The sequence below is a fragment of the Physeter macrocephalus genome, chromosome 14 (genome assembly GCF_002837175.3).
Source record: "Physeter macrocephalus isolate SW-GA chromosome 14, ASM283717v5, whole genome shotgun sequence".
NCBI classification, from domain to species: Eukaryota; Metazoa; Chordata; class Mammalia; order Artiodactyla; family Physeteridae; genus Physeter; species Physeter macrocephalus.
The window spans coordinates 81,038,440-81,053,869 of record NC_041227.1 but is presented as its reverse complement, the minus strand read 5'-3'; the positions used below and the strand labels follow the sequence as shown (position 1 = coordinate 81,053,869).

The window sequence follows — 15,430 nt, the reverse complement described above, 5'->3', positions numbered from 1 at the left end:
TCTTTACACCAGCGCCAAACAACCCGCACACCCCAGCCCTGGCTTCAGCCTCATTCACAGTAAAGCTACAACCATGTGTGCAGTTGTGTGTGTACACACACCCGTAAATTCGAGAGAGTGAAGTTTTACAGACCGAAACCTCATGTGTTTGGTTTTAACTGTTTTTGCTCACCTGGCCACTCTGTCCCCAGCGGGGCCACCCTCAGCGGCATGGGCCGTGGTGACCAGGCGCAAACTGCGGCGGGACATCCTTGGAGAATCAAACACAGGACCTAACTTGTGCTCAGTCTCGAAATCCAGAGCATCAGAAGAGTAACTCGAGCTAGAAGGAGAAAAACCCGTCATGAATCAACACCTCTCACCACACCACTTTTATTTTTTTTTTTATTTTTATTTTTTTTGTGGTACGTGGGCCTCTCACTGTTGTGGCCTCTCCCATTGCGGAGCACAGGCTCCGGACGCGCAGGCCCAGCGGCCATGGCTCACGGGCCCAGCCGCTCCGCGGCACGTGGGATCCTCCCAGACCGGGGCGCGAACCCGGTTCCCCTGCATCGGCAGGCGGACGCGCAACCACTGCGCCACCAGGGAAGCCCTCACCACACCACTTTTAAAGCAAACAAGCAGAACGTGCAACCTAGTGTGAATTTTTAAAAACAGCACATGCCACAACTAAGAGTCTGCACACTGCAACAAAGATCCCGCATGCCACAACTAAGACCCGGCACAGCCAAAATAAATAAAATAGCTTTTTAAAAAACAAAAAAACCAGCCATCACTATGTTAAGCCTTTCCGACAGAGCAAAAGCAAGCTGGCACCCAACGTGCTCAACAACTGACGCCCCTACATTTGCTCTGATCACAGCACATGTGAGATGAATCCCCCAGCTGCCTGGTGCTCAAGGCTACACACGGCCCTGGGAAGCGCGTGAGGACGTGCGAAATTCACGAGACTCCCCACCTACAGGGAATGAGGTCAACACTGTTAGAAAATCATAACTATTTACTAGTAGACACTGCCTGATAAAGCAGTTAATGAGACAGTGACCACTACGTGACATTTAATCTGAGATCCCAGTAGGTCACTGAATGAATCAACGTAAGGAGAAAAGGAAAATCCAGTGACTGAGCCACCAGCACGCTTCGCATTTAATTCGTCAGAAACCCAGAGACAAACTAGTACACAGAAAGGCCACTCCACTACCCTTCCACGTAATTATCTTAAACCAAAACACAGATCCTTCTGTGCTGTCAGCAAGTTTTCCAAATCCAGAAACGTGAGTTGAGAACCTGTTCTGTGCCTCCTTGGGGGCGGGGATCCTACAGACAGTCCAGCAGCAGGGGCCACCACACAGTGAGGACTCCACACCTCCAGGAGGTGAGCTCACAACCCGACAGGAAGGAGGAAGGTGAGAGAGGGAGGGAGAGGCCACGGCTGCCACAGGGAACAAAGCAGGCCAAGAGAAGAACTGCAGCCCAAGGCACAGAAGGTGGGGCTGCAAGAGAACCTCGGGCCTGGCTTCAACCAAAGGGCCTTCGTGCGTGTGGGCGCTAGAGGACGGCCTGCGCCCTGGAGGCCCTGGGCAGGCCCTGCTGTGGCGGAGAAAGGGGCTCCAAACCCCTCAAGTAGTTTATCCGCAGGAGGAGGTGGAGGCGCTGGGGGCGCGTCTAGTAAGCAGTGGGAGAACAGCCCCAGCTCAGGACAGCAGACCACTGGGCTAAGGGCCTGGAAATCCACAGTAACCAGGGTATCTGAGTAAAGTAAAAGGGCTTAAGAACATTTCCGCGTTTTATTTTATGTTATAAAAATATTTGCAGAATCAAATTCATCATAAACTTAACAGATATGACACTAAAAACTGTTAAATCAAACCCTCAGAAAGTTATTATAAATTGCTTCAAGTTGTCATATCCATTTGAGGCGTCACACATAACTTCAGGAAAAGGTCCTCCTCAACTTGAGAGGCTAGAGTGGGGCAAGAGAGAGGCTGCACTAACCCACACTGAGCAGCAAGGATGCTAATAAGCTCTACCTAATTTTAGTATAAAATATGCTTACTTTTCTTCCAAGATTATTTTTAGTATTTTACATAATTACAATTCTCGTTCAAGAAAATTGTTATTTCAAGTCAGAATCTACCACGTAAGAATGGACCAGTACCCCTCCACCATGTTCCTCTTAACCTAAGTCCTGGGTTTAGAGGACGGCCATTTATGAACTTGAACATCAAGAGAGGACAGTGCAGTTCAAGTCCACCGGCCTCTGTCAGGTCCCAGACCAGGTGTGTGTCTCGAGGAGCAACCTAGACAAATACGCAAACGTGCAGAAGGCAAGAAGCTGATGACGGCACCCGGACCTCTGTCTCCCACCCAAACACGACCCAGAGGCTGCAACTCAGGGGACACAACAACGCTGCCAGTCTGGACAGGGTTCTGGCTTTCCAACACAGGACCTCTAACACAATGCCCCTGCCGGCAGAAGGGTATTCCAAATACCTGTTACTTTGATTAGAGAGGGCCATGGGAAGAAGCCAGTATAGCGGCTGTTTGTAAGAGCAAATGAGGGAGTTCCCAGTGGTCTAGTGGTTAGGATTCTGTACTTTCGCTGCCGTGACCCCAGGTTCAATCCCTGGTTGGGGAACTGAGATCCCGCAAGCCACGCAGCATGGCCAAAAAAAAGAAAAGAGCAAATGACTGGGAAATGTCCATTAATAAGGGGATGATGAAATAAACTAGGATACATGTACCTTATGTAATGCCGTGAGGCCGTTAGAAAACATAAAAGATCTATATATACTGTCACGGAAAGACCTACAAGATATACTGTTAAATGAAAAAAGAAATACTCTATTATCATCCTATTCTTGTTTTTAAAAATATATATATAACGTAAAAGCACAGGGTTCAACCCGTGGTCGGGGAACTAAGATCCAGCAAGCTGTGCAGCAATGCCAAAAACAAATAAATTAAATATTCAATAATAAATAAAAGCACATATTACCAACACAGATGTGTAAGAGCACAGAAAACACCTCCAAACTGGTAACAATTGTTACCTCTGGAGCTGAAAGGAGGTAGGAACATGGGTACTTTCACTTTGAGCTGGACAGTGCTCAGCTAAACAGAAACTGCAGCAGTGTTCACAGCAGGGGAGGGAGAGGGAGGGAGGGAGGGAGGGAGGAGGCGGGGACCAACAGTTCTGTGCTGAGTTCAGACCTGAATGTTGACAAGCGCCTGTCTGCCTCTGAGGGGCTTTCCTGAGGCGCTGGGCACCCACCCCACGACTCCGTGCGTGCTCCACCAGCTCCTGTGCTCTCCTGCCCTTGGCTGGGATCCCAACCATCATCTGTAACAGGTTCCTACAGACATATGCACCCAGGGCCCAGCAGAAAGATTCGAATGTCTGATGGAGACACAGGACACCAGCACTACCCCAAGGCAGCGCAACCTCATCACATGCCATGTTAAAGGTTATTTATTTATTTTTAAAATAAATTTTTTTATTTTATTTTTGGCTGCGTTGGGTCTTCGTTGCTGCACGCGGGCTTTCTCTACCTGCGGTGAGCGGGGGCTACTCTTCGTTGCGGTACGCGAGCTTCTCATTGCAGTTTGGCTTCTCTTGTTGTGGAGCACGAGCTCTAGGCACGCGGGCTTCAGTAGTTGTGGCACACGGGCTCAGTAGTTGTGGCTCGCAGGCTCTAGAGTGCAGGCTCAGTAGTTGTGGCTCGCGGGCTCTAGAGTGCAAGCTCAGTAGTTGTGGCACACGGGCTTAGCTGCTCCGCGGCATGTGGGATCTTCCCAGACCAGGGCTTGAACCCGTGTGCCCTGCGTTGGCAGGCGGATTCTCAACCACTGCGCCACCAGGGAAGCTCCTTTATCAATTTTTCTATAAAGCTGGGGTGGGGCACAAAATTTTAAACTGAGGTGTCTAATCCAGGATTAGAGAGAATTCAGTGACCAAACTAGGATATAAAAGAAGATAATATAGACAAAGACCCCAAATATAAAGTATAGATCTAATCTTTAAGGGTATAAGATTTTAGTTTAGTTCTCTCATCAATTATGCATTGTTCTTTTTAAAATGTCTGGTATTTAGATGCACTTTTATTTATTTGTTTGTTTGTTTTTGGCTGCACCACGAGGCTTGCAGCATCTTAGTTCCCCAACCAGGGATTGAGTCCTACCACCGGACTGCCAGGGAATTCCCAAGATGCACTTTTAATTAAAAGGCTGGAAAAAATCTACCTCAGCTGAAAGCTGGATGGACACCAGGCAGCAACGAGCCGTGGAGTGGGCAGCGCGCCACCAGCGCTGAATTTGGCTACACCGTCAAAGGTGCAGCAGTAACTGGGAGAGGCATGTGGGCAAAGCAGGTCACACCCAGTGACCATTCTAAGTCTCTGTCCAGAGCCCTACCGTTCAGAGCACTGCCCTGAGCACCTACCCCCACACCGCCCCTCTGAAGTCCCAGCCGCAAACCTCACCAACCATCACTGATGACCTTTCACCACAACGGCTCTCCTGCCTCACAGGGACCCCAACTCAGACTGTTGTCACAGCTGCCCCCAGCTGTGTCCCCTGCCCTGCTGGCCTTCTGTCCCAGGGTCTGGCAATACTCTCACCTGGATAAGCTCGACTGCCCTCCCTGTACGGCTCCAGACACTGCAAGCCCCCGGAGGGACTCCTACCAGTGAGGCCAACGCCCTCCCTGTCTCCCAGCCCAGCAGGTCCCGACTGCCTGGCAACATGTGTGACAGTCACCTGCCCCAGACTCTCCTCTCCCCTCCTCTACCTTGGGTTCTCAACACCTGGTATTCTGACTAGTTGTTTTTAAAATATCGTTATCTTTTAGAGATTTGCTTCAAAACAACCCACTGGGGAGGGGAGACCAAGTACTGGTAACTGATGAAACTAAGTGAGAGGCGAAGGGGCTTAATCATCACTATTCTCCAAACTTTCACACTGTTTGGCATTTTCCATAATAGAAAAACATCTTAAAGAAATGGCATGACCAGGATGTTGCAGGATCCTTTACGTGTTTACTGAAAGTGCTGAGGCTGCAGGCCAGCAGTGCTGGACATGGAGTGGTCAGCCAGGGGCCACCCAGGTGGTAATGAGACAGACGGTCAGAGTTGGGAGTTTAGCAGGCGGAGGGGGAGGGTCTGGAAGGACAAGGATATGGATATGAGGAGGACAATTTCGGGCCAGGCCAGGTGGCCAAAGGCTGCGGGGAAAGGCTGCAGGGAAACCCAGCCTCCAAGGACCATGAGTTTCCGCTGGAGCTGGACGGTAAACAGAGGCTTCACTGAAGGGTGGGGACGTAGAGACACACAGGCAGGAGAGGGAAGGGCAGGCAAGGACAGAGCCGGCTTCAGCACGGCCACTTGAGGCCGGTCCACAGCTGGGTGTGCCCCCTCCAGACTGGGTGTCAAGTGGCTGGGACCCTCGGCAAGGGTTCTGCTCCCCGGGCTGCGGTGTGGGCCCTTGGCCCCCAGGGCACCCTCGGGCTCCCATCATGACCTGCTGATGGCCAGACCAGAACTGCCGCCCACATGGCTCCGGAGCCTGAGTCTCACACACCCTCCCGCTAACTGGGGGTCCTCCTCCTGTGCCCATGCCAAACCGTGACTGTCATCCTTGCCTCCTCCTTCATCCCCTTCCTCCAGTCAAGCACAAGGCCCTCAGTGTTCCCTCCCGAACCCCTCCCTCCCCACGCCCTGCCCAGCCCTGCCGCAGTCTGGGTCCCCACGGAGTCTCTCCTGAACTCCTGCCAGTCTCTGAACAGCACCGCCCCACTCTCCATATCTGCATAACCCTGGTTCCACCCACCCCTCCTGGCTGAAACCCTTCTATGCCCTCCTCCCGCCCACAAACACAGGCCCACCTCCCAGCACAGCTCAGTGCGCCTGCCTTTCCCACTTCAGTTCTCATCCACTTCCGATCCATCCGCACGCCTCACTGGACGACGGTTGGGTTCTCTGTAGAGACCCAGACATAGGCAACTTTCAAAAACCGTATTTAAAATGGGTTATAATAAATAAATATAAAAACAAAATAAAATGGGTTATAAAAGCTAAAAATAAATTACCAGGAATTATTATTTTTTATGCTCCACAATACAGAATAAGGAGGAATTTTACTTGAGCTGGCCCGCTCATTTTGTTCTAAAATACTACAGGACTTTTAACAAAAACAAAGTGTGTTACTACAGAAAGTGTGACATGATCTAAAATTGTGACTAAAAACTCAATCATTAAATATGAGATTTGACTAATGCTGTTAAGAAGCAGTTTTCTTAAAATACCTTCCAATTTTCTTTAAGTTTCAATTACATTTTTACCCTTTAGAAAACAAGCCATTGATAAAACTGACACTAGCATTTTCCTTGTGTGCTTTAAACATCTTGCCAGGATGCAAAGGTTTTTCTATCTGCCAATCAAATCTTCACCAATCCAGGAATGTTTTCCCTTTGGCAATAGCCCATAATTTTATAATACTTAAGTTTCGTCTCAATCATCCTTTCTATCAATACTTGGTAAACTAGAAAGGCAAAGAGCAAGTCAACAGCTTCTAAGACCGAAACTTCAAGGTTCAGCATCAAATCAGAATACAAATATAAACAGAAAACTTAGTGCATTTGACAGAAGTTGTGGTCTCGAAACCGTGGGCTTCATCACAATTCTATTTACGATGGCTCCTCTCAAGGGCAAGTCACTTTCCAGGTTAGTTCTGTTCATTTTAAAATACTCAGCCACTAATATAAATCACAACACCCCACCATAACCACACAGATGTGTTCTCGAGACCACAGCCACCTGGGTGGAGCTAAAACAGTCACTCATTTGCAATGACTAGTCACTGAGTCATCAGAAACGTTCGGTTTGCAGAACAGCCTCATAATTTCCATGTCAGTTTAGCAGTTTTGTAAAGCCAGAGCACAACATAAAGTTCATAGATATTTTCACTTTCAACACAGAGCAGTTGGGTGCCAGTACCATAAAGCCCCCATTAACCCAACAGCATTCAAGAACAGCACAGGCAAGACAACACAACATGCATGTGAGCAGCTCACCTGAGTGCATACGTGTAGCCAGTGTTCTCGGGCACACACTGGGGAGGAGTGTACATGTGGAGCCGAGAAAAGTCCATGTTCACGGTCTCAAAGCATACTGCAGAAGGCGGGAAAAGCAATGCAGGCTGTTAAAGGCCGGAACACAAAGAGGAGCCCTGTCTGTGGTGGCCCAATGCAGACTGACTAGAGTCACCATCAACACTTTGATTAAACAAGGCCAGTAAAGCAGGGTTGGTTTGGTTTGGTCGCAGGCTCAGCGGCCACGGCTCACGGGCCCAGCCGCTCCGTGGCATGTGGGATCTTCCCGGACCAGGGCACGAACCCGCGTCCCCTGCATCGGCAGGCGGATTCTCAACCACTGTGCCACCAGGGAAGCCCTGGTTTTTTTTTTTTTTTAAGCAAAGGAGACAAGTTTTCTCATGGTTGCAAGTCCAGAACACAGTGCCATACTTAGTTCCCTAAGATTATAAATCTACAAAAGCAACAAGGGGAAATCCTAGATCAACTGACTTAAAATGATGAAAAGAATACAGAAAGTAACTCAGAATCCTTTCCAAAATGTACTTTTAAATTCCTGAAGGTGTCAAAATGTTCTCATTCTTCTGGAATACATTTTCATTGTTATTAAAACAGAACTGATTCTTGTTCCGTGGTCAAGAAGCACTCCCATACTTTCCTAGACAGCAAAATTTTTACAAGCAGCTCAGAATCAGAAAACTGCAGGGTGAATAAGAGATAAGCTTAAGGTACTGTTAATACTTTTATTTTTCCCCAAAGGAAAACACAGATTACTTTTAAATTAAAAAGTTTTGAGCATATTGTTTTTCATGGTGTCATCTAGATTTCTTTGGAATGACTCAAACTCTCCTCTGGCTAAAAATACACACAGACTTCAAAACCCCACAGCCTCGTAGGAGTGATGTCAATCCTCATCTGCTGTTGAAAGAGCAAGGAAGATAAAGCTGGACAAAAAATATTCAGGTATAAATGACTGAGTTCTATAAACTAAGCCAAAAATACTTAAATTCACTCCATATTCTTTTAAACAGTCCAAATAGTCTTTTAAAAATTAAGCACCCATAGAAATAAGGAACATTGTTTATATATAAGAACTTTACTGTGCCTACTAATTTCGACATTGCTCAGTTCCTCTCAGGGACCTGGCCCGCCAGCCCAGGTAGAACACACACTCAACAGGTACAATTCATTCTATTAATAGACACGTAAACCTCTTGCTGCAAATAAACTTACCTTTGAGTACTGAGTCCATGTATTTGTTCAGCACCTGTTCATTTGCCTCGAGCTCCCCTCTGTCTCCTCCACCAGCACTGGAGCCCAGGTTCAAGGGCACAGAGACTGAGGAACAGCACAGGAGGGGCAGCCTCATGGCTCAGGCCATCCTCCCAGCTCCCCACAGAACAGAGCCACACCCAGCAGCAGTGTAATAATGGCTTCTGACTGCACTGTGGTTAGTAATGACTTACTAAGCAACCATAACAATACTAATGCCCCATAACTGCTCTCATCCTCTAGAGAAGATAACTGATTTTTACTTCCTAACTTTACTCCCAAAGTGATCTTTCACTTTCATGTTTTACTACACCCACAATACCAACCCCAGGTTAAAGCAGTTCTAACTGCTGATAATTTCTACCAACTTCTCTACAACTCATATTCAGGAATTCAAGACGGGGGCTTCCCCGGTGGTGCAGTGGTTAAGAATCTGCCTGCCAACGCAGGGGACACGGGTTCGATCCCTGGGCCGGGAAGATCCCACATGGCGTGGAGCAACTAAGCCCGCGCGCCACAACTACTGAGCCTGCCCTCTAGAGCCCACGAGCCACAACTACTGAAGCCTACGCACCTAGAGCCTGTGCTCCGCAACAGGAGAAGCCACCGCAATGAGAAGCCTGCGCACCACAACAAAGAGTAGCTCCCACTCGCCGCAACTAGAGGAAGCCCGTGCACAGCGATGAAGACCCAACGCAGCCAAAAATAAACAAACAAACTAACAAATTTATTTAAAAAAAAAGAATTCAAGATGTCCTTAGTGAACTGAGTATTTGGACCGGTTTACAGAAACTGGTTGACAGTGTTATAAACAAGTGAATGGCAGGTGCCCGAAAGCAGCATTTAAATTAAACATCATGACTACGACATGGAGCCACCAGAGCGTCCAGCTAAGAACAGGGACTGGGACTCCTGCTGATGTGCGCTCTGATCCCAGCTCTGCCCACGAGCTGACTGACTGCCCTGAGGCCAGCTCCTCGCACACAGGAAGCTCCGTCTGTGAAGCAGGGTGGCAGCAGCGCTACTGGAAAGGCCGCTGAAGGGATCCAAGGAGGTCCAGCCCATGACTCATCACAGAAGGAGCAGTTAGAGCCCGGTGAGGAGGACATATGCAAGAACTAGCAGCCTTTTAATTTTATTTGCATGTATGTATGTATGTATTTATTGGCTCTGTTGGGTCTTCCTTGCCGTGCGCAGGCTTTCTCTAGTTGCGGTGAGCGGGGGCTACTCTTTGTTGCAGTGCACGGGCTTCTCACTGCGGTAGCTTCTCTTGTTGCGGAGCACGGGTTCTAGGCACACGGGCTCAGTAGTTGTGGCTCGCGGGCTCTAGAGCGCAGGCTCAGCAGTTGTGGCGCACGGGCTTAGTTGCTCCGAGGCACATGGGATCTTCCTGGACCAGGGCTTGAACCCGTGTCCCCTGCATTGGCAGGCAGATTCTTAACCACTGTACCACCAGGGAAGTCCCATGCAATTTATTTTTTTAATGCTTTCTTTTTTTTGGACATCTTACCTCATACTTTTTTTTTTTTAACTTATTTTTGGCTGCGTTGGTCTCTGTTGCTGCGCACGGCCTTTCTCTAGTTGCGGTAAGTGATGGCTACTCTTCGTTGCAGTGCGCATGCTTCTCATTTTGGCGGCTTCTCTTGTTGAGAAGCACGGGCTCTAGCATGCAGGCTTCAGTAGCTGTGACACGCGGGCTCAGTAGTTGTGGCTCACGGGCTTAGTTGCTCTGCGGCATGTGGGATCTTCCCAAACCAGGGCTCAAACCCGTGTCCCCTGCATTGGCAGGAGGATTCTTAACCACTGCACCATGAGGGAAGTCCTAATGCTTTCTAATTTTTTAAAATTGAAGTATAGTTGATTTACAAGATTTCAGGTGTATGGCAAAGTGATTCAGTTATATATACATACGTACAAACATATATATACACGTATATATACTCTTTTTCATTCTTTTCCATTATAGGTTATTACAAGATATTGAATATATTGATAGTTCCCTGTACTATACAAAGGTCCCTGTTGTTTATCTATTACAGCCTTTTTACTTTTAAAAGTTACATCAATATGTTCTCAGGTTTTCACCTACCTAAAAGAGAGGTGAATTTCTAATGCATAACAAACGGTGTTTTCAAAAGCTGTCAGAGGCACAGTGGACCACACTGTTCAACCTGGTTCTTCCAATCAATGAGACAGATAAAGCTGTGCGACACCACCCTAGTTGGGTTTAATGTAGGCCTTATACCACAATTTTAAAAGAAATTTAATTTCTTGTCTCTGAAATAAAATTCTATCAAAGAACCAAATGCAGCTACTGGTCATCACAAGCCTATCACAAGCAAGATAGGATTACAGCAGAGTGACCACGTAAAAGTCCTGCGGGTGACAACACAGAGCCACGAGCTGAGTGGCAGGCACAGTGGTAGACTTTTGGCTAAATGTTTTATGAGAGGAGCTTCAAACGTAATAAAATGCCCAAAGATAACACCACCAAGAGAGCACCAGTGTGGACACACACAACTCTAGGAAGAGCAGGCCATGCGGCTCTGGAGGAAAGGCAGACAGCAGACAGGGCAGGGAGGCCGTGGCCTGTCACAGTCAGAGCTCAGTGGCTACGACAGTGGAAGGAAAGGGAGCATGCAACTGGATGCCCTTACTTGTTCCTACTCATTCTGATTTTGCTCCTGTAACCATGTGAATTTTATGTTCTGTTCTCCAGTGAAACCCATGTACGTATAAAACTATACAACTATACGCAGAATCCTGCCCCTGCTTAATCAGACCCGCGGCCCAGGGAGATGTTGTTCTGGCCAGTACTTCCTCCACAGCCCAGACGACCACCTCTTCAAGCAGACCCTCCAAAAGCAGCGGCAGAAGCCACACCAAGCTTGACTCAGTAATGAGTTAGGGAGTGATGACCAGCGCTCTCTCCTGCGTTTACTGTGGACCGCATTACAGAGTGTGATCATGTATCTTATTAGAATGTATTTTGCTGCTTCTTTCCATACCCGGCTTGTCCTCCATCAACCCTGCTGCCTCATTCTTTCTCGCTGGACAGATCATGATATGGATTCAGAACACTTTAAAATTAATCTTTAGTTCCTTTCATAAAATGTGAGGATTAGATAAAATTATAGAATAAAATAAAGTAAAAAAGAGAATTAAATGAAATAATGTCTGTAAAGCAGTGCCTGACACATGACAAACACTCAAAAAGTTAGCTTTAATTAGTTTGTGGAATAAACTTATATAGCCTGTTTTAAATTTTTTTTAAAAAAGGATTTTTTTTTCCTTCTGAGTTGACAATCCCTGAGATGGAAGACTCACTCACGCCCAACCTAAATAAACGACGAAGTCCAGCGACAGCTCAGATGGCTCCTGGGGCCGGCAGGCTAGAACACCAGCTCTGGTCTCCCTCAGCTCATCAGGACCCCTAGCAGCAAAAGTGCAACTGTGATACCAGTTCTCCCGCTAACAGTGCTTGGCATGTTCACAGTGCCGCTCCCAGTCTCCCCTTACATCACTGCTACTTCAAGCCCGCGTGTAACATTAGAGCCTTCCTACTTGCAGCATGGCCTAAAGGCGGCCTCAGCCTGTGACTCAAGGGAGATCTGATTTGCATTTATAATCTGAGCAGTATTGAAAGAGCAAGTGAAAAAATGGATTGAAAACGTTTTCAACGGCATCAAAAAGTCTTGGAATGAATACAAAGTCAACATTCTGTAAACATGATTGTTTACAGAGGTGCCCTGTGCAGCAGGCTTCACTGTCCTCATTTCTCTAGACTGTTCCTGGCCACTCCCTTCTCCCCAAAGTGTTACGATTGGGAGGACCGTCTCACAGGCCACATGCCCCGCGAGCGTCCCGGACATGGGAGGGAGACTGCACAGCGGAGTCGGAGCCGCGGCTCACACCAGGCACCCCCCCCCCTTTTCCAGGCCCAGCGGATTAACATGGGGGGAGGGAGAGGGCGCTCAGGGGAGCCTCCCCATGTCCCCGGAACACAGAGCTCTTTAACAGCTTTCGATTTGCAGCTGCCAGTCCCAAGAGGGAAAAGTGCTCACCTCAGGAGATGGTGGGCCCAGAGAGCCATCTTCCAGTGGAAAAGGAAGCGCTATCGTCATGAATCACCCCGGTGTCTCCCTCCTATCTTGCTTTCACTAGTGGCTAAGCACACATAAGCCGGCAAGCACAGCCAAAAGAAGAGGTCCTCTGTCTAGGGAGCAAACTTTGGTTTCAAACCTAAGAAATTAAATAAGTATCTTTACAAACATGAAGATCCTAGCAGGGTTTTAAAATCTGAGTTAGGATGCTTCATAAGTTATACTTGGTTTCTCCTTTAATACCCTTTACCGTGCCTAGTACACACTGTATGTAACATTTGCATCATATGGTAGAAATGAAATATAAAGCTCAATTTTTGTTCTTGAATGCTTTGGTCAAATATGGATTTTAGTTCAACCACCACATATAATTTGAATCTCTACAATTTAGAACATCTGTACTAATCTAGAAAACATGTCTGAAAAATATCAAAAATTACAAGTCACACAAGGTTGAAAACAGAGCTTGCAGCAAATGGCAAAACCAAAGAAAGAAAATAAAACTGTTAACGGTCCTGAAATAAACTAGCACAAAATATTTTCTTAGGAAATGCTATCAGTTCTAAAATAAAACTAGAAAAAGACAAACTTTAAAAATGGTGAGCAGGATTTCTTCTCATCATTATAAACCACAAGTATCGTCACCTAGTAATTATTTTTTATTAAACTATGTATAGGGCAAGCAGAATTTGCTCTGAAAGCACTGTAATTATAAAGACAAGCATGTTACAAATCAAGCTTTCTATGAACCGATGGGGTCGCTGACCAAGTAGGCTGAGACTAGAAGCGAGCCCGGCTGACACGGGCTAACACGGCTTCCCTGGCAGAAATCCTCAGGAGCAACCTGCACAGACCAACCTCGTTAGCCCCGTCCAAATCCACCATCAGCACTGCAACCCATCCACAGAAAGCACAGCAGTCCAACGGGACAGCTCCAGGCAGCACCCTCCTCCCCACTCTGGGCGCAGCTCCAGACACTGCCATCTGCCACAGGGCCGTCTCCGAGGGCGCCCTGAGCTGACAGCACAGGCCCACGGGGGGCCCTCAGGGCCTTGCACCTGCAAACGCAGTCCAGCTCCACCCCCGCCAACTCTTCATCACCCAGGGCTTGGTTTTCAATGCGCACCTGCACAATCAGGTGTTCCACTGTTACATGCCTTGTAGAGAAGAATTTTTAAACTAAAATTCAGAGGTGCCCTTTAAAATTTAATATCAATACTAAATCTTTTTTTTTTTTTTTTTTTTTTTTGGCTTTGCTATGTGGCATGCGGGATCTTAGTTCCCTGGCCAGGGATTGAACTCATGCTCCCTTCAGTGGAAGCACAGAGTCTTAACCACTGGACCACCAGGGAAGCCCAGAGTACTAAACCTTAACATAATTACTCTGCTCAGACTTAATCCTGTTAAAACTGCATAACGGAGAGACTAAAAAAATTAAGTTATTTTTCCTACAGATTAAAAAAATCATAAAATGGGTTAGAAATGATTGTTTTCCAAATATCATGTTCAGTGTAATTACTTCCACAACGTAACAAACAGGAATAAGCCTCACATACCTGTTTTCATTTTAAGGAAGCAAAACATTGTTAGTTTATGAAAAACTATGATTTATACTGAGAGTCCTTAAAAATGAACTCGTTATTTAAAACTGCAAATGAGAAACAAATGACTATAACCTAAAAATGTTTGAAAGACCTTTACAGAATGCTATACATGTTATATATATACTTGAATATATTTTTAAAACTTCAGGAAAAATACTACACTAAGCTTAATGATAAAATTACAGAGAATTGGACTTCTACTTTTCACTTACCCCCTCGGGTACTATTCAACATTTTTTAAAAAGAGTAGGTTTTGCTAACTGGGAAAAGAATTTGAAAAAGAATAGTTACATGCATATGAATAACTGAATCACTTTGCTGTACACCTGAAACTAACACAACACTGTTAATCAACTATACTCCAATATAAAATAAAAAGTTAAAAAAAAAGAGTAGGTTTTGGTCTTATAATTTAAACAATTAACTCAGGAACTATTATTTTCAAAAAAAAAAAAAAAATGGCCTTCATTGTGAAGCGGTGTGAGGCAGCCAGACCTGCAGGGTTCTTACTCAGCTGTAAGAACCCTTGGTACCATTACTCACTCTATGTGGCACCTGACTCTCAGTGTTGCTGCAGGATTCAACCGGTTACCACACCTAACCCGCTCAGCGCTTCCTGGCACGAGGGTGAAAACACTCAACAGAAGTTAGTTATTTTCTGCAGCAACTATGTACTGACAGTTTCTAGCCAAGATCCAATGTTTCTTTCCTTTTTTTGGAAATGAAACAGGAAAAGATGCAAGCTAGATAGGTTTGTTTACCTAATAGCCGAGTTTTAGGGAAAATAATTCCTTCTACGTGAAGATGCATTATCACACGCTTACATCTCCCAAAGATATGTGCTCCTGATCTTTTAAATAAAAGCTGCATTTCCTCTTACAGTGAGATTTGTTTCAGTGTTTCAGCAAAAGCCAATTTACTTTATGCATGTTAGTGTAAAGGGTCTTTCTTCTTAGAATAAAGAAAACATGAACCACACAGTTTTATGTATTGCTTCAAACCCAGAGTGCTCTGAATTTTCTTACAACTGGTAGTTAGAAGAGCTACGCACGGCTCTTCCACTGCAAAGAGCTCAGCGACAGTGAATGACAGCGAGAGCCTTCTGGAAGCAATGCTGGGTGGCAGTTCTGGGACTCCCTAACCTGACAGTGCTCCTCCCAACACTGCAAGTGGTCAACTCTCCAGGGCCACTCTGACAGGCGAAGGCCAGCCCTATATCTCAACCTACTGGAGGTTTGTCTTTTTCTCACTGTTTTATAGGACATCAACCGTAGTTATGTCACACACGCCTGGGATGGCCCCTGTCTGTTACTGAACAAACTTATGGTGACTTGGGCTGCACAGTCAGTCCTTCCCTGTCCTGC

General features: G+C 46.4%; 1 protein-coding gene across 1 annotated transcript in view; it reads right to left on the bottom strand.

Annotated features, from left to right (window-relative positions):
* The window catches only part of SUN1 (Sad1 and UNC84 domain containing 1), a 31,154-nt gene extending 22,729 nt beyond the window's left edge, over nucleotides 1–8,425 (bottom strand). The window contains exons 1-3 of the mRNA XM_028498553.2: nucleotides 8,321–8,425; nucleotides 7,070–7,166; nucleotides 173–322 (exon numbers count right to left, since the gene is read on the bottom strand). Of these exons, the coding sequence (XP_028354354.1) occupies nucleotides 173–322; nucleotides 7,070–7,166; nucleotides 8,321–8,339 (266 nt within the window). The 5' untranslated portion in view covers nucleotides 8,340–8,425. The remainder of the gene's footprint in view (nucleotides 1–172; nucleotides 323–7,069; nucleotides 7,167–8,320) is intronic.
* Nucleotides 8,426–15,430: the final 7,005 nt, after the last annotated feature.